At 33.8% G+C, this 19,969-nt stretch overlaps 1 protein-coding gene across 3 annotated transcripts in view; it reads right to left on the bottom strand.

The window, feature by feature from the left end:
* LOC127868846 (uncharacterized) overlaps window positions 1–19,969 on the bottom strand; it is a 179,708-nt gene that overhangs the window by 140,740 nt on the left and 18,999 nt on the right. Inside the window, exons 29-63 of one of the 3 annotated variants that reach the window (XM_052410937.1) lie at window positions 19,800–19,962; window positions 19,492–19,664; window positions 16,896–17,046; window positions 16,423–16,613; window positions 15,519–15,669; window positions 14,008–14,189; window positions 13,729–13,879; window positions 13,403–13,575; window positions 13,164–13,320; window positions 12,907–13,076; window positions 12,209–12,419; window positions 11,852–12,015; window positions 11,487–11,696; window positions 10,916–11,071; window positions 10,591–10,605; window positions 9,110–9,354; window positions 8,722–8,956; window positions 8,224–8,420; window positions 7,937–8,025; window positions 7,236–7,305; window positions 6,343–6,528; window positions 5,412–5,891; window positions 5,144–5,287; window positions 4,761–5,010; window positions 4,243–4,427; window positions 3,780–4,049; window positions 3,505–3,625; window positions 2,475–2,591; window positions 2,102–2,131; window positions 1,606–1,724; window positions 1,354–1,418; window positions 1,039–1,196; window positions 835–940; window positions 614–633; window positions 174–405 (exon numbers count right to left, since the gene is read on the bottom strand). In XM_052410937.1, the coding sequence (XP_052266897.1) occupies window positions 174–405; window positions 614–633; window positions 835–940; window positions 1,039–1,196; window positions 1,354–1,418; window positions 1,606–1,724; window positions 2,102–2,131; window positions 2,475–2,591; window positions 3,505–3,625; window positions 3,780–4,049; window positions 4,243–4,427; window positions 4,761–5,010; window positions 5,144–5,287; window positions 5,412–5,891; window positions 6,343–6,528; window positions 7,236–7,305; window positions 7,937–8,025; window positions 8,224–8,420; window positions 8,722–8,956; window positions 9,110–9,354; window positions 10,591–10,605; window positions 10,916–11,071; window positions 11,487–11,696; window positions 11,852–12,015; window positions 12,209–12,419; window positions 12,907–13,076; window positions 13,164–13,320; window positions 13,403–13,575; window positions 13,729–13,879; window positions 14,008–14,189; window positions 15,519–15,669; window positions 16,423–16,613; window positions 16,896–17,046; window positions 19,492–19,664; window positions 19,800–19,962 (5,737 nt within the window). The remainder of the gene's footprint in view (window positions 1–173; window positions 406–613; window positions 634–834; window positions 941–1,038; window positions 1,197–1,353; window positions 1,419–1,605; window positions 1,725–2,101; window positions 2,132–2,474; window positions 2,592–3,504; window positions 3,626–3,779; window positions 4,050–4,242; window positions 4,428–4,760; window positions 5,011–5,143; window positions 5,288–5,411; window positions 5,892–6,342; window positions 6,529–7,235; window positions 7,306–7,936; window positions 8,026–8,223; window positions 8,421–8,721; window positions 8,957–9,109; window positions 9,355–10,590; window positions 10,606–10,915; window positions 11,072–11,486; window positions 11,697–11,851; window positions 12,016–12,208; window positions 12,420–12,906; window positions 13,077–13,163; window positions 13,321–13,402; window positions 13,576–13,728; window positions 13,880–14,007; window positions 14,190–15,518; window positions 15,670–16,422; window positions 16,614–16,895; window positions 17,047–19,491; window positions 19,665–19,799; window positions 19,963–19,969) is intronic. The other 2 variants (XM_052410936.1, XM_052410938.1) reach the window with 2 other exon arrangements.

Genomic DNA, 19,969 nt, shown 5'->3' with positions numbered 1-19,969 from the left:
TCAAGTGATCAGTGTATTTACGATGCTTTGGATGTGTAATTAATATATACTTTAGTCGATTGGTTTATAATCTGAAAGACATTTTATTTTCTAAAATGAAAACAAAGCACTGAGGGCATACATACAATAACTAAGTCTTATTTATTTGAAAGTTAACACTAAAGCTGTAATACCTGCTCTTTGGAGCGTCCGGCTTTACATTGTTGTACTCAGATCCTAGCTCACTGCCAGTTATTTTGGGTCTTGGTAATTTGCAAAGATCAACGCCTTGCAGGTTTGTTGTGTCAATCTTTTTCTTTGAAGACCGCGAATATTTCTTGCAAATGACGCCAACAAGAATCACCATAACCAGGAATAGAAATGACCCAACAACAGAAGCGACTATTACGGACAATTTAATTCCATCTGAAAACAGTGTATTTTTTGTGTAAGAATAGTTTGAGTATAATTAAAGGAGCATATATAGTTTAGCATGGTATGTATGATTAATTTTATCTAATGGTATGTTAATACACAGTTGATAGTTTCATTGTATTACTTTGCGGAACATTTAACCAGCATTAGAACGACAGCAAATACACGCACACTTGAATATTGAAAACTATTTACTCACCAGGATCAGTCGTCTTTTTTCTGAAAAAAATATATTGCGATATTGTGGTATGGTAACACATATTGGTACCGAAGTGAAATAACGGCATATTAGTAGAATAGAAGTATTATGGTAAACTATAAAACAGTTTTCAGTCATGATACTTTTTGTAAACAGCATATGTCACTACATATACAAATTAAAAGGGAACGAATAAAACAGCAGTATTAATTTGAACTTACACGCAACGAAGGACACCTTCAACAATAATACATTCTTCGTCGTGTTGACACGGATTAACAATTGTAAACGCGCGACATTTGGCGAAATTGCCCTCGTCAAGTGGAACTAGGTAAAAATAACACACAATGAGACGATGTTGTAACATTTATACATAGTTGACCGTTAGGAAAGTAATGCATGTGCAAGTGTATGATCAAATATACCTTTATCTTCCCCTAGCGATACACCAATGACTCGGGCATTCTGACCCTTTATTGTGATGTTGGATTGGAATAGTTTAAATACTGCTTGGGTGACATCGCTAAGAATATGTTCGCGTTGAACAAATATCACACGGTGATCAACAATGAGACTGCCAATCCTGCAGGTAAAAACACGTTTATTTCCTAACATTGTGTAAGCTTTAACCCAATTCATTTATCAATATATATACATGTACACTACAATCTCAATATACTTTTCAGAACTGCAATTTTAACACACCATCATGCACATGTGGATTTTAATTTTATACGTACTTGATATCTCTTATGTTTACTTTGTCCAGTCGATTCCCAAGTTCATTTTTGTAGAAGCTTGAAAGCTGTAAGTCCAAAACATAAGGTATGTAAACAATTAAACCAAGTGATGCACAGATGTTTGTGATCTCTGAATTTATAAATAATTGACGAAACACATATTGGATGAATATTTGATCTCTTTATATATTATAAATCTGCAAATCATATACAGGTGATGATAGAAAAATTACTAAAAAGAGATACAATTACCTCATCGACCAATAGCGTTTTATACCGCTCGAATGTGAATGCAGAGTCGATATTTATATTTTCCGGGAATTGGTAGTCTAGAGTCACCTCTACAACCAAGCTTCCATGGCGGTCTGAGACTTAACAGAACACAGCAAATCATATTGAGCCAAAGTTAAACTAATGACATTTCATAGGAAAACAGGATAAATATCTTATTCTATCACTATGTCTTTTATTTAAGATTAGACATTTACCCAACATCTGACAGATAAATTGTATCCTACCAAACACCATAGATATTATTGAAATTACCTTCCCTACGAGATATATTGTTTCACATTATTGTGTTGCAATCATTCATAAACTACACTGTGTAACACATTTTAATAAAGTACAGAATAACATATGGCCATTGACATATTGAAATTTTCCAAGAACAGTTATATATGTTCTCGAGGCGAAATGAAATCAAGCAAAATTCGTTATAAAAAAGTATCCTGAAGAATTTCCTTACCCGGAATGTCATCCATAATACTGTCGATTTCTGAAATAAAACGGTCGATAGAATGATTTTTTTAAACATATTTTGTTAATCGTTTTAATGCCCAGTCAATGAATATTTTCGTATCGTCTGACCATATTACCAACCTCAATACTCCTACGACATTTAAACAGTTGAAAAAAACAACGTTTTTGATCGTTTGGTTTTATTTCGATTTCTTAAGCGCCAACCGCTTTCGACTATAATCTATACTTACAAATAAAGTACACATGTAATTCTGAATGAAATAATGCCATTTACCTTTTTTTGAATTTATGATCTGATGATTTTCATTATTGTTTTTTAATACAATATTATCATTTTTAATTAAATAAGCCAATCTTACTTTTACAGACATCTTTCTCTAGTGTGTAGCCTCTTTTGCAATTGCAATTCGCAACATCGGAAATTACCTCGCATACGGAGTTGGAAATTGTCTTACACGCTTCTGGGTTATTACAATCTGTTCACATGATAAAGACTTTTTTGTTCATTGTTATACTGTAGTAAAATTGATTTATATAATAAAAAATGAGTGCGTCAACAAACGGAAAATAAAACAGTTTAATGCAACGAACTAATGTTGTACACAAGACCATATGTCGAGGTTGATGGAATAAAATGTTTGTTTTATCCCGAATTTGAGGAACAAATTTAAACAATGCATCTATTGGTAACTACAGCAATCATGATTCAAGTACCCCTACATTAGGTGTGTTCATAAGATAAAAGCGAAAGTTGAACTACTTTTAATAACAGTTTATCCATGTATGAAGTTTAAACTCAATCCATCTACACGTTTATCAGAATTTTGATGAACAACGAGTCCTGAAATTCCGTATTGATTACATAGTTATTAATCTTAGCCACTCCCGACAACTATGCATCATATTAAAATGTTTAAGGTTCATATATTTAAAGGTGCCACGAACGTTTTTTTATAACACCTTGGTGATGCCTTATATGGTATTGCACGATAAAATATAAAGAGAGTGAACATGAGCAGTTTACTCCACCTGGAAACCATATTCGTTTGTATGAAGTATGTCCTAGACAAAGGAAAAGATCAATATCGAAAAGATGACTTAGAGGAAGACCAATATATACATCAAATAATAATGCAGCTTCATTGTTTTAAATGTAAAGCACTGCACTCAGTCATCTAACCATGTGTATTGCTTGAAGTCAATCCATTCAAGGTTATTTATAGAATTTCAAAATTGTTTACGTTAACGGGTTTGCAATGTATATTTAGGATAAGCGATCAACATACATAGATGGACAAAACACTGAGAGACAAGCTTATTAATAAAACACGTAATTATTATAATTAGTACATCCTATAAATATACAAGAAACTTAATAAGATCACCGACCCAACGGAGGCACGTATCGAGTCCACGATGTCTTTTCAATTGCGGGGTCACATATAAAATCTTTGGATACATCTAGGGTACCGTTAATGTAACATTTGTCTTCAATAAAACAGTATTCATTCTGGAAAACAAAACATAATAATGTTATTTAGTGGAATCAAGTATTCCTGCCACAAAAAAGTTTAAACGACATGCATTTTACAACGTACTACAAAGACAGTTTCAGATGTATGCATCGACTTGAATTACAATAAAACTGAATTTTCCATTATTACTTTAAGCGTAAATGTAAACTTTGATGCTGTCTCAGAATTAGTATTGTACAGCTGACACTCAGAATTGTAAATGAAGACAGATTCCTGTTGATTTTCGTTAAAATTATATCCATCATTGCTGATGGAAACACGGAATCCTCGGACGAACGTATTTGCACTCGATCTACGTTGTCGTAATCTGTTAGCAGGACAAATTGCCGTCCCTAGTGTTTCGGCCTCACCAGGAACCAATACTGTCTGATCGTCGCTGACACTTCCATTAATGTCAACCTACGTCAATGTAAAATCAATGAGAACAAACGTAAAATATGTAATAATACAATATCAATAGGTACTCCAACGCCCTGCATTTTACCGAAAATGTCATGTGTTTACAAAGACAACACGACAGCAATCACAAAAATAAAAAAGTTAATAAATATTTCTATATAAATAACATTCATGAAACAATTTACAAACTCACACTGAACCATTTCAATCTGCATGTCAAGTTCGAAGATGAAAATTCACCGCCAATGACAACAATATCAGAGCAGTCTGTTTTATTCGTATCACAGAGACCGTCATTCATTAACGCAATCTTCGGTGGCTTGGTCAAATTCATTGAACAATCTATGGCGCCATAGTTCAGTTCACACGTACACGTACCTACCAACAATGAGCTATTTAAAATTCTTGTCAAAATAGTGATTTAAGTGTGCCTTGGTATACACATATTTATATTAAAAATAATAATTATAAGAACAAAAATCACACACACATACATTTAAGTGTTGGAACGATAACTGTGCTAGAAGCTCGTTCATTTAATTTCTTTTAAGAACACATGTCTAATTTTTGCTATGTTACACATTATTTTAATGTTGACATGGTATAACAGTTATAAAGCAGTTCATATTATTTACAGACATGATTTAACTATAAGGGACATAATTTTGTGAAAAGTAGACACACGAATTACTCAACGCTAAAAATATTTACCGTTAGTGCATTGTCCGCGACCATTACAGTTATTGATGCAAAACTTTTTCTCAATTTCTTGACCAATCTGTAGTAAGAACTGGAGTTTTTCGAGTTCTTCTTTCGTAGTAACGTTATTGTCGGCTGTGTGATTTCCCTCCGCTTTATCAATTAAATGCCTAATTACAGTACTGTTACGATGAATTTCATTTTGGCAGGTTTCGAGCATAGACTGCCTTGACATGGACAACCATTCAGTGGAGTTCGCAAGCTGTAAAAGAAAAGGAGTTTACTTCATCAGGAAATATGTTCCTTAAATAAATTGTATTATTTACCTTTCTATGATAATATACTGTATGTAAATTAAGTGAAACAAGAAAATACATAGAGTGGTTCTGAATTACCATTATATCCAATGCACAGTTATCTACGGATACGTCTGTGTGAGTGTTTGGAATATTTTTGCAAAGGGTTTGTATCGTAGCCAATTGGGTTTCACAATGACGCCTCGCATTTTCAACAGTCCAAGTGCTGGTGCTCCTCTTAGTCTGTAAATTGTTTAAATATTCAAGTTTGCAAACGTACATGACTTTTATTTTAAGACGGTTGAGCACTGGACGAGTTCAACGATCCATACATTAATTCTTAGTATTTATTGAATGGATTACTTACTAAAGATTTTTTGCTGCTGCGCTGGTGTGTCACTGGTATTCGCATACGTCTTTGTTTAACATGGCCACTTACTGAACGAACGGGTCGACTATTTGTAACTTCATTGCAACTTCGATAACCTGTTAAAGTACCTCGTGTGCATCCAGTTAAACTCCTGTCACATGTATAATCATTGTTTCCAATACTGTTTTTCTTGCAGCTGCAAGTTGGAAACACCCAAGGTTCAAGATCTTTATGGTACATATCGCTAGCAAACAGGGATGCATTTAGCTTGACCTTCCACATATTAATAAAAGCGTCTTGATTCTCAAAATCATCTGATTGATCATTGTTCAGACTTCCACATAACCCTGTACTGTTACCGTTGGTATCTTTGTTTGAAGGGTTCACAGAAATATCCAATACCCTTCCACCGGCTTCGCCCATAAACGGAGCGTTATCTATGCGGGCCCGGACCGCAGTTCCATATGGTAGATAGATCTTCAATAAATATTAATATTTGCCTATAACAAATTTCGGATATTGTGCAAAACCGAATAGCATTTATTGTCCCCTACCGGTTTCACCGGAGGGGACTTATGGTTTGCGCTTTATGCGTCTGTGAGTCTGTCTGTGAGTCTGTCTGTCTGTCTGTCACACTTTTCTGGATCCTGCGATAACTTAAAAAGTTCTTAATATTTTTTCTTGAAACTTGCAACATTTAGATGGCAATATGGACATTATGCACGTCATTTCATTGTGTTCCTACGTCAAACATTGTTGTTGCTATGGCAACCAAAAAATATTCTGAAAATGGTGGAATTTCTGACAATGGTGGAGCCGGTAGGGGACCATATTGCTTGACAATAGCCTTGTTTAAAAAAAAGATAACACTATTGCTTATGTTAAAAGATATTTAATTAAATTAAATGATCCTTTAAAACTGGTATACCGTGTATGTATAGTCGTTTTCTTTTTTCACCGTCAATGCCTTATCCCAGCACTGCCTGTAGCCAATGTCGATGTACCCGTTACAAACGTTGATGACGTAGACGTCACGTCCGGCCCTTACGGCAACGCCACAGTTACATTTAGCTAGACTTTTACCATCTGTGCAGTTGGCTATTCTATGCTGGATCTGTTTGATTGTTTTTAATGTGTAGCATGTTTTAAAAAGTAATGTATACTAATATTAAACACACACTATTCGCAAGTAACTTTTAAGTTAATATTAAGAATAATTTACAGACTTTTAAGAATTTGAAAGAATAAAATAATAAGTGACAAAGATGCACTAAATTGCTCGAATAAGAATTAGGTTTATGCGGATTGAGATCTTTGTTAAAACACAAAAATGGCTATGCGGCTTGAGAGCACAGTCAGAGTACAAAAAAGAACATTTAGGATTGATAACTTGGTCAAAGTACAAAACAGCGTAGGTAAAAATACAAAACATGGTTATGAGAATTGAGAATTTTGAGAACGTGGTTAAAATACAACTAGACTATACGGAGTGAGCCCTTAAAAACAACCCGACAGGGCTAAGCGGATCGAGAACTTGGACAAAATAAAAAACAGGTCTATGCACATCGACGCAACGCATTAATGCATCGGTGACAAATGTTCATTCATAATATGTTTACGAAAATAAAGATTTTGAAGAAACAACTATTTTCAGACTAGACGTTAACGTAGGTCCGACGCGGGGCCAGAAAGAAAGCAAATATAATTATTCTTCAAACAGTCGAACTATATGTAATTATATTAACGTTCAAACAGTTTAAATTTTTTTGTTGTTTGTTTTTATCTTAAGGTTAAAAATATGTAAAAACTAAAAGTGTATACCTCGATATTTTCATATTTTGTATGTTTATACAAAATGTAATCGCCCTCTTCAGTGTGATGCTCATACGATCTACAAAATGTTTGCAATGTTGAAGGTTTATGTGTATTTTTTCAATTTAAATCAAAACTACATTCTAATAACAGTCAAAACCGACAAACAATTTTCAACAAGCTTGTATTAAATTTCATTGGGATTACCCAGAGTGTCAAAGAAGACATTCTTTAAAAAACAAACAATCTGGTACCATGAAAGGCTCGTGATATATTGCTTGATTATTTTGATCTGAAACGAACTTTCATTTAACGGCATTAACTTGTATGATGCAATCCAACACAATCATATAATATTCCTTATGTATCACATGCACATATAGATGGTTTTTCGTTTAATGAAATCATCATTAATGGTAGATATACACGCGTGTAATATAGAACTTGGTGTTGTATTAGTCCTCAAAAAGAAACGATTGCTGTGATTGTTCAACACGTGTTGGTTAAATTTCGTTACTGTAATATATTGATCTAAAAGGAAATGTCATGCGGTCCATAATTAATTATATTCGTTCATGAATTCGCTAGCAAGCTCGACAAGAATTGCAAACGTTTAGAATAAATGCAGTATTGCAAACAAAATATAATTCTTAGGCATGTTAATAGATAACATCAATCCTTCCTTAACGGTTCCTTAATTTCGTAATTACCTTCCATCAAAAGTGTACATGTGCGGGTCATTTCGTGCACCGCATAATTTTCCTTGCCACTGTCTGTCGGCTTCAGGTAAAATTTCAACCTAAATATACAACAGAATAGCATTCAACACGGATGCGTAGTCATCGGTAGGAATTAAACACGGGTAAACACATATATATATATAATGTGGTTACCTGTATTTACTTATACTATACAAGCAATATTTAATTATTGAATGTATTTCGTCTCATGCATTTACATATATTTATAATCGGTGTCCCTTAATATATGTATTCACCTCAATTGCTGGCAGTTTATACGGCACATACAAAAATGCAACGTTTTCATTTTTGTGCATTTGTAAGAAAAGCGTGAACTTTCCGGCAACTCCGTATTGGCCAGTTTCGGCTGCACCAACATCAACGTTTAATATTTTGCCTAGCGGTTGCGCCCCGACTGTTTGAGAACATCCGGATGGAAAGTCTCCCTCTACATCTAAATAAAACAAGTTCGGAATAATGAATTCAAAGACATCATTGAATCAGTAATCATCCAGTTGTATTAAAGTTAAAAGAAAAACAGTGAATCTTATCAGAATATGTATAGGCGAAATCCATACATCGTTAACTGACCGATTCACAACTGTTGCCTTGTGTCGTGCGTGAGGTTTGTTCTGTCGGATGTGTGTATTGATGCTAATCTCAAACAAAGAATAAGTGGCATTTACGTTATTTTTTTGAAAGTATCAGTATCCGAATAACGAGGCATTTATATCTTGCATAAAATACCCTTTTACCTGGACAGTTCGTGCCGTAATCTGGAGTAAAGTAATCAAGCGTGGCTTTGCATCCAAGTTCGTTCCTACAGAAAATCGGAACGGTGAACTGTAATTCAATCGACTTTATTTCACCTCTTCGAACGGAGACGTACGGTGTTAGGAGCTTGATACCCACAAAATATGTTTCCGAGAACACCGATAACTGCCCTGGTTGCCCACCCGCTTCATTGAACGCACGAACAGCGCATGATACCTTCAAATAGTTTATGCAAATGTCAAAAGAATTTAATGAAGACAACTTTTGTATTCAATTCACGAATAATGTCAATAACTATAGTTAAAAAAATAAGCAAGGTATAAAAGGGATGTGCTATTAATGTTATTTAAACGTTTACAAATAACGTACGTTCGTTCCCATGCCAACATGCATATCAGCAAATTCTTTCTCAGGAAGAAAGCAAGGATGCATGTTTGTGTTTTGACAGTACTGTTTTGTTAAAATATGCTCTGAATTTCCGGAAACATGCCATTGAACTTGATAAGTTAGATTGTGTTCTGCATCTGGGTCGAATTTGCATCTGAACCAAACCGAGTTACTATTATTCTCAAGCACCGTGATAACGCTCCTGGCAACAAACGCTGGTGGGGGTACTGAAGTTAATTAATATATAAGCAGATGAACAATTGAACATACTTTAATGCCTATGAAATAAATTGAGTTGTTAACATAATTATATTACAACTTACAGATTGTCTTCCATGAAGTAAATGATAATAGTGTATATTCAAAGTATTAAAACATTAAAATATTTTACCAACAAGGAGATTACAAGGATTATATGACGCTCAGCTAAGAAACTATAGCTCACGGGTATACTTTCGAGAGGCCATAAACAAGCTTAGCAGAAGTATACTATACGAAGGTACCTCTCAATAGTTACATCTCTGGGCCTTGTTATTCTATACTTACATATTTTCTAAGATGTTGTTGTAAACAAGTCTACAAATCATGGTCTTGGCAAGTTGTAATGCCAGTGCCATGATTAAGACACTATGTCTTGTTTTATAGAATATGTAAAAATGTTCATATCATAAATGTAAACCCTAGCGCATGATAAGTCTTCATCACTTGGGCATTATTTGAATATATATATATATATATATATATATATATATATATATATATATATATATATATATATATATATATATAATCCATTTAAAACCGATAAAGTCCGTGGCGGGTCCAGTTTTGTCCTCAATAATATTATTTAAGCAAAATGTGTTATATACCGTAATATGAAAACCTTGAGCTTCGTTGTTCAAAATTTTCCATAAAGAAAGTCAACGAAAAACATGTGAACCCGGGGTTGGCCTGTTATTACTCTTTAAACTTAGTAGAGGACTTCTTGAACGGACTGTTATATATTCACAATATAAGTCTATATAAAACTGAAAACCCCCGGTGCAGAGTGAGGTTTATGCACAGGAACTTATCTAAAACTACTTTTATAGAATACCAGAATAGGATGTTTCATACCAATTTTTAAACCTCTTCCCCATATGGAAAGGAGAATAGACATTTTTATAATTGTTTTCTGGCGCCTCGACCAAATTATTCGAATAATTATTAACGAGGACCACCAAAGAAACATCCCTGTTAGGTATCGTCAAATTCTGATGAGCTGTTCAGGAAAGGTGCAGTTTGATTTTTTTAACGACCACAGATCAACATTTTCCAAACTTTCAATTATAGATCGTAGTGCTCAAGTGACATATAAGAAGAGTTAAGTATGTACGCTATGTTATCGGGTGTTTTACTACAATTATACCAATAACACATTAAATACATCGTATCAGGTATAAAACCATAAAAAAGCGACTTACTTTCTGAGCCTATACCTGAAATATGTTCATGAAAAGCGTTAATAAAAACATATAAAATCATAAATAAGTATCACTCACAATGTCAATGCAATTGTAAATACTAATTGAAACAATAGCGTGTCGCTAAAAAAGCAGTGAATTCCGACAAGCCCAGTCCTATTATTACGGTATATTGTAACATGCTGTGTCAGTAAAGCATAAGGTCAGATGAAGAACATTTTAATTTAATATTTTGGTAAGTTTACTGATGATAATAATACAGTAAAATGTTTATCTATCATTTTATGGAAATGAAACAATATCAATTTGCATTCATGTTTACTACCAAAGCAATAACCGCTGTCCTTCGTTTTTGTTGGCCCTAATCTGTACACAAAGTAACTCCCGCAATTCTTGGCTTGGATATCGTAAGTGATACTTGAATTTCCAGTTTGTTCAGCTTTCAGTGATTTAACCCCAGCACCAAGCACAGGAATCGGATCTGGGGGATAAAATAACGGGTGAATATAAAACAAATCATAGAACAAATATATGCTTGTGCTTTAATTAAGAAAGGGGAGGTTAGGCATGTCTTTCAGCCGGTTTGACATTCCCCACCCATTCTTTGGATTGAACTATTTCCAGGCGGTGACCCTAGATATAGTAATTATTCTGCGTTTAATGTCGTTCTGTTTTTGTTGTTTTTATTGATTTTAATATTTGTTTTATATTAAAGACTTGTGATTGAAAAATGCATCTCTAAATGTCTCCAGAATTTTATTTTCCAACAAATAATTATGTGTCAATCAAAGGTAACATTCAGTAGAAGTTCGTGGATACACGTTTGCATATTTATGATATGGCCCATAACGTTGACCGCATTTACCGAAATATGTTAAAAAGGATTCATATATTACCCGTGCTGTACACCGGAAACACAGTAGCACATCGGTTAAAAGGCGGTTCTTTGTCAGGCAACGTGTTGTTTCCAACAAAGTACCAGTTTAGCGACAATTTGTTATCGTTTATAGGTTTGGAAGTTGTTTTGTAATTTACTAATCGCAGTTCTAAATTTGGAAGCCTCTTGTAGTTTTCTTTGTCACACGGATCAATATTTTCCTGGTAGTCTGAAAATCATCATCATAACAAATAATATGTTCGGTCCTATTTAAACGGATATTTGGGATGGACCTTTAATAATACAATGTTGTTATATATGATTGCTATTTTATGAAAGCAATAAGCAATTTTCTAATAAAAGTATTATGCAATAAATGCTCACTGCAGTAAATTGCAACGTTTTCGTCATGTAAGCAGTCATGGGTACCCCACTCTCGTGCTTTGCACTCGGACACATCTTCTTCAACTCCGAGACATTGCAAGTCGTCCAGGATTATTGTTTCATTTCCAAACAAAGCGTAAGCTTCGTGTGGTCGATATACCTTCCTGTTTCATATAAAATAAATATTTAATACAAATAGTCAATACTTTTCCACAACAATAATTGTGGGTGTCAACTTGTGATAATACTTACACAATACTGTAGAATAAACAGCAACTTGTAATCACTTGTCGTGTAATTTATCCGATCGTAATTCAGAAATTAGATACTTTAATAAAGAACGAGATAGAAACTAACCCAACAGAGTATCCCATCATAGAACAAAGAACCAATGCATCGTCATCACCAAACTCATCATCACATATTGTCCCCCAGTGGTCATCGCGATACTTTTGCAGCTCTTGGTCGTATCGTCTGTACTGCACTTCAACTCTTCCTTTTATCGGTTTTTGCACTATGTCTGCTGCTTCTTGTAGCCCTTCCATCAATCGAACCGGTGTTTGAGCACCTGCAAACCCATGCATATTCCAATAAATTCCAAACAAGTAACGCCATTATGAATAATATATATCACGAACAACAATCATCGAAGTAAAATTATATTTAACATACCGACTAGTGTATCTAGATCTTCATCTTCTCAATCTCGCACATAACTTTTGTTAATAATAATGCACCATTTCAAAAGAAACTATTAGTTGCTGATTTTATTTGACTGATATGAATGACACAGTACATGTACATAGTATTACATATATTTGTTTTATATTTGATTCTAACGGGAAAGCCTGTTTTAACAGTTTACATTTATTGGATGCCATTGTGGCATAAACCATGATAACATGACCTACGACTCCAGGATTTTAACAAAACGCCGTAAAAATAACAACATCAAACTGAAAACATAAGCGAGACTTAGTGATATCGATAAGTGCTTCAAGCACAGACGTATCTAACTACATAGTTGCTCAGCATATAACTTTCATGAAACTTACGACAATTTAGAGCAACGTTTTCTCCGCTTGGGCACGCCGTTGATGACTTCACCCACTGACCCGAACCGCATTCATAAAGATCCTCTTCATTGCTGTTGCATCCAAAATCTCCAATAGGCGTATATTCAAACGGCATGTTGACGAAATCCTGGTTATGAATCGTCACGTTCCTACAATATTTATTGCGGTTATATCGAACAATAATAGTTGTGGTATTTAGCCATAATCAAAACATATTGAATAAGATTTATACTTACCCATTATAATTATCTCTTTTCCCGGCCAGAGTACACAGTGTAAGTGCATCTTGTATGGTAAAATTGTCTTTACATATTCGTCGCCATCCACCAAAGATATAAACCTCGGCGATTCCGGAATAGAATGTTAGACCATCTCGTACTCGTACGGGTGTGTCTGTGAGACAAACCGCGAATCAATAATTATTATATTAAGTTATCTCCCGTTAGTAAAAAATACACATTTACGTTATACATACTGCATTGGACGGCTACGTCGTTGGTGTTAGTGCAAAGGGTATTTGTATTTTTCCATCGAAGACCCACGTTACATTCGGAAATGTCTGGTTCATCGCCAGTACATAAGAGATCCGAAATAAATATTCTGCCATTCCCGTTTCCGTAAAATCCGTTTAAACGTATTTCAATACTCCTGAAAATGACAAATCAACCATGTAGTTTTTAACAGTATTTTTAACAAACTTCATATTGCAAATTTGAAAAAAATGCTCTTTATTAAAAACGGACATTTTAATTTTAAAAAACGACGACGTTTTAAAGATAATACAAATAGGAAAATATTTACTCGGTATTGAATCCTTTCATTCTGCAAATGACTTTTGCATCATTTATATCGAAACCTCTGTCACAGATCGTGCCCCAAACGCCTTCATACTCAATTTCAACTCTTCCAGAATAGTTGGTTCCACCTACTAGGCGCATTGGAGTAACAGGTCCTATAAGTATATAACGGCTACAAATAGAAGTGCTGTCGCACAATAGGATTTAGTGTGTAATAATTATAGTGCATGGAAGCTCATCATTACAAAGCAAATGTCACAAACCCAAACAACTAAGTTCTTACTACAGTTAACTCCGACATCTAAGGAATGCGAATTGCAAGGGGTGTGTGCAGAATTTGCCTTCCACGGATACGAGGCACATTCGTCGATATCTGATTCAGTTCCGTTGCAGTGAAGGTCTTCTACAATCAGGGTACCTGACCCTTGTCCAAACTTGGAAACATTTGTGTAAATCGTGAAGTTTCTGTAATAAATATGTGTTACGCAAAGAACCTACACAGAAAGTTTATTTGAAACTTACCAAACATACATAAAAAATCAAACTAAATTTGCATGTTGAGAAGTTAATCATCCACATGTCAGTTGTTGATTAAACACATGTTTTCAATAGAATTTGATGGTTTTCGTGTACGGAATGCAAAACAACAATTTTGTGTTTAGAAAGAAGAAATGACATTGTTGTCTAATGTATCTTTTTATATTTTCTTTCATATTACAGCTACACATTGAGACAATAACTTATGGTAAGTTTGGGCCGAATGTTTTTAATCGAACCGCTACCGAGTCGTCGATCTTATGTCAAGTTTCAATATTTTCGGTATGGTAGTCATTTTAATGGTTTGTATGTTTTATTTGAGTTGTTGTTTTATTTAATTAATTCGTGCTTTATAGTCCTGTTGTACAGAACTGACTTAAGAGGCAATTTTGTTAAAACCTACAGCTTCGCTATTACGGAAGTTATCAGATTTTAACAGATCAGTATTTATCTTCGCAGAAGGAACAGAGGGAATCAAATAAATATGATACAAGAAGTCTCCATATAAAATCATGATTACAAAACCAAACGTTCGATTTTTTTATTAATTTGAACGATAACTAATTCCTGCAACGATACGGGTAATAAAATAGAATTAATATCGGCCAAAAATGCAACAACATAAAATTATCCTTTAAGACTAATTTTAACCATTCTTATGTGAACGCACGATGATTAACTTTTTGTGCACGAAGGTGCAACAGCTCTGTGTTGTCATTACGTATGTGATCGCAAATTTATACAGGATAATGTAGGACGGACAGTGACCTTAGATGGCGGAATATGTGGTCGAAAAAGAAAAAAAGACATACTGTACGACGTCCAACTTGTTTATTGAATCAAGTGTTGGAGGTTTTGTTTTAACGTTTTCGAAAGTCAGCTAGGCCTGGTTGTTCGAACTAATATATCCACACATTTATAGCATACACAAAATAACTTATAGTTTTTACAAATTACACAGTAACCACCCACTATGATAGTCTACAGGGCCAGCATTCAACCCAACAGCATAACATGACATATTTTAATATATTGACTAATAAGAAAGACTCCAAATTAATAATCGTTAATGTTTCAAATGAAGATTTCTTATTTACAAAATATTATTTATTCATTTTTTTGCCGAGAAGTTATCCGCGCATGTAAATACACAATTGTCTTATTTTGGAAATCTTGCTAACAATGAAACATTGTGAACTGGGAAATGTGTGAAGCGGACAATTAAAACAAGTTGATGCTAATAAAATTTAAACAAACCCTGCACTATCGATCCCAGCAAGTCTGCAAACGACTCGCGCATCCCCTTGATCAAAGTGTTTGTTGCACACAGTTCCCCAAACACCGAAGTACTGGAACTCCACTCGTCCCTGGTAGTTGTTGACGTTGCTGATGAGTCTTACACGGTTATCTGCAAATAGAAATTTAATACTATTATAAGGGATGTGTTTGTCTCCTAAAGACATTTCCAAAGACACAATCTAAATTAAAATGCCTCTCAGTCAACCAGTGTGAGCATTGCTTTTAAATTGTTTTTTATTTTGGTTAAGTTGGAATTTAGTTGAATTGATATGGAATCCATTAAAATAGATGATGTGAGATAGATCCCGAATATACCTTTTTTTTGAAAAACAACTATAACATATGACCGTCCTGTTTAATATACATAACCTACATTGATTAAGTTGTGGCAGACAATATAAAAAAACAACAACGACATAGTATATTTTAAAAAATGCGTGATACATTGGGCCTTCATATGGAAGCCCTAATTTAATTTGTAAAGATTGTACAAATTGTTAGGTACGTATACGTGCATCTTTTGAATTAATTAGTCGCTATTTACGTTCGACTTATATGCAATAACCAGGACTGTGTGTTTGTGGTATAAAAATTCCTCTTAAAACTTTGATAACGCAATTTGTCTTTTCTTATGCAACTTAACAAATAGATCTGTTGGTATTTACGATCTTATCGTCATGCCCCAATAAAAGTCAGTAAAGGTAATCAATCTTTTAAGTATTCAAATAAGTTATTTGTTCGATTTATATCAAGCTCACACAGGAACTACACGTTTTAATATACACGTATGCATTAAAACTATTTATTTAACTGGATGTGTGCATCTTATGTTAAAACAACGTCAAAACGTATGTGAACTTACTGCTACATATAACGCCTGCACGATTATATCGGTATGTTGCACCATGATACCAACAGTCTTGAGGAGTCCACGAATAGGTGTACCCAGTTTGGCGTTGAAACTGGCACTGAGAAATGTCCGTCTCGCTCCCTTGGCAGTTCATATCATATATGAGAGCATTTTCACTAAATCCAGAACGAATATCAGGTGTCCTTGAATTAAAATAATTAATAATTAATAATAATAATGATGATAAATATAATTATTGTTATTATTATAATTATTATTATAATTATTATTATTATTATTATTATTATTATTATCGTTATTTGGATTTATAATTATTATTATTACTATTCTTATTATTATTAATATTATTATTATTATTATTATATAATTATAATTCCGAGAATGTCCTCAATTAAGCTAAACGTGCAACTGTTTATTGCTGATCCATGTAATCAGTTTTTAAGTTGTTTGTAAACATAAAATACCCGATTTTATATCCAAGTTTATTACAAACGACGGCAGCTTCCCGGAAGCTGAATGTGTACGCGCACATCAGATACCACGCGCCGTCGAAAAAGACTTCAACCATTCCCTTATTGGGATCGTTCCCTCGTAATCTGATCGGCGTGTTTGGTCCTAAAATATAATCTCGTTATTTAACAGAATGTGCGACTGCATATTCATTTCTAAAGAACGTCAACGGAAAGTAAGATGTAATACTACTATAGATCAGTCTTTCACATCATGAAGACGCGTTTCAATCCGATGCAGACTAAGAAGGTTCTAAATCAACAAAAGCTTATTTAATTGTTACATAGAATTTCGTCAACATTCACCGCCTTCCTCCGTCCCAGGTTAAAATCACAAACATCTAAAATAATTAAGTCAAAAGAGGCAACATTCGTTTTTACATTAATTCGTTGACGCAGATGGGGCCGAGAATTTCTTTAAAGGTTTGGAACTAAGAACATGTTTCATGTTTGTTCGGTAAACACTTTTCGATTTATTTTATGTTTCCGTTCATCAAACTTTGTGAACCTTATAATATTTTCTGTGCGAAGTGCCTTTTTATAAGTCATTTCCCAATGTGGGCTTCATAACCATTAATAACAAATGTCAACTTCACGTGAACAGCACACTGTATTGGCACGTTGCAAACATATTGATTTAAAAGAATGCACGAGTACACAATACTTGCACGAAGAAGCAAGCGATGGTGTTCGCTAAACCACTCACTTATCACTGGATACAGCCGATTGAGTTTTATGACATTGGTTTAGGTCGATGAAAAATCCTTATACCATTTCATGAGTTGTAATATACAGATTATTATGTTATATGACAATATTGGAAATGATAATGCGAATGCTGCAATCAACACATTTTCTTTTAAGTTAATGCTCTTAGATCTAAGATTTAGTTCTAAGATTAAACACAATGTTTTCTAAATTTGCATTAGCGTCTTAACATTTCGTATATACTCTGACGTCATGAATATGGTCGAATTGTACACAAGCGAGTATGTTGGTACATGTTGTTAGTTATTGACAAATAATTGACAAATTGTAAACACAAAATTGCCTCCAATCCAGCTTGAATCAAACATTGTCACTTCAGAGCAAAGTCATTAGTTATCATTCTCTGGTTTTATCATTTCATTCATCGCACAACATGAAACAGCTCTTAGCCGTAACCGTGGCTCCGTAGAAAACACTATTTTACTTATGTATTTTGCTTTATTGTGGAAAGAGCGACTCGCAAAGGCTACAATTTTTATGTATTCGTAAAAAACTGCCTTGCTTAAAATCTTTATGCTATGCACCTTGCTTGTTTTGTAATTCTAAATAATTTGTAATTCTGTTTTGTTTTCTAATCAATATGTTGTTTTTCTTATATATGTGCTTAACAAATATGTTTTCACCAATCATCAATATTAAAACATAAAAATAGTTAAATGCAAGACATTTCGACAATCACCTCACAATTATTTATTTAGTTACGATCAATTATGTGCTTCAAGCCATAAATACCAATGGCGGATTTAAACGATATTCAGATAACAATATAGGAAGGTTTATGTTTTATTTTAAACTTGAATGTCAAATATTTTGTTTTGCAATTACAAATTTATAATTTTAAATTTGTATTATTACAAGAAAACATCTTTAAACACTATATTACTTTGTTAGTCTTCTTCGTTAATAATATATTCTTTGTAAGTCTTGTTCGTTAATTTACACAAACTGGAAAAGGCTGTTTGTCCAACCTTTTAGGTACTCGTATAAGTTTTTGTAAAAAGGTATAGAGGCATGTCAAAATTAAGAGCATTTTTATAAAACGTATATTAAATTGACTATTCGTCATTTTAAAAAAATCAAATCGATGAAATATTAATATTGTAGTTGTACATCCAGACTATGCAACCGGTGTTTGACATGAATTCTTATGGGTTTATTATGAGGTACATTTCGATAATCTGGTGTTTTTACTATACGATTCTGAAATCTCGTAATCAAGAAGGGATTTATCTCAAACTAGTGTATTCTTCATTTCATCGTGCATCAAACAAATTCAAGTTTGATATCAAATACACCATGGGAATATTTAATTAATTTCTTTTCTCGTATAAATGTTTATTTTTGAATTGCAATGGTGTGCTATTAAATTGTGTTTTCTCTGCTGTGCTTTGGGGGTCAATCTTGATCCTCATGTGTTTAACCGGTTAAAATCCCCAATTACCAACCTTGACAGACAAAGCGGGAAATGCAGTGATAATTATTTAGTGATAAATGTTTTATGTATTGATCTGCATTGGTAAGTCAATTTTAAGTCTGGTCCAAAGATGGCAACTTGTCTAATGATAAATTTTATAGATTTTAATTATTCATATAATTATATATAAAAGCACCGAGCAAATGTTTTGTGTGAACAAAAATGTCCGATTTTTAAAGTCTTCTCATCATACAAACTATCAATTACGTTTTTGTTCGAAAATAAGGGAGTACCTATTATCATATTTGTTTAAAGAAAAAAAACATTTCTCGGATATTGACAGGGTATATCAGTTTACATTAAACTTACTGCAGTTAATCGCCACAGCCTTGTTACTGGATGTGCACATATGCGACGTCTCAGACCAAGGCTTGGACTGACATTCTTGAAGATCGTTTTCTTTTCCAGAACAGTTCAGTTGTTCAATAACAAATCTGTACGAGGGACTTCCAAATTTGTTGTTTGAGTAGATAGTTGCATTTCTAAAACGAAATGTCGCTTTCTTTACTACAAGAAGTAGTTTGTTGAACCGTACTAAATACGCAAAATCGCGTATATCGTGTTGTAAATTGATATCACATTGTATAAAAATATATTTAACATAGTATTACTCTCACCCGTTTGTCGGGGCACCAACTATATTACATATGACGTCAGCTTCTTTGGCAAAAAATCCAGATCCACAAATGGTCCCATACTTAGTTCCGTACGGATCTTGAAACTCAAGTCGAGCCCAACCAAAATATTTGTTAACACCCGCTTGAAGTGATGTCCGGGTCACTGATAT

The sequence above is a fragment of the Dreissena polymorpha genome, chromosome 2 (assembly GCF_020536995.1).
Source record: "Dreissena polymorpha isolate Duluth1 chromosome 2, UMN_Dpol_1.0, whole genome shotgun sequence".
NCBI classification, from domain to species: domain Eukaryota; kingdom Metazoa; phylum Mollusca; class Bivalvia; order Myida; family Dreissenidae; genus Dreissena; species Dreissena polymorpha.
The sequence above is the reverse complement of the archived record's forward strand: the minus strand, read 5'-3'. Positions and strand labels throughout refer to the sequence as shown.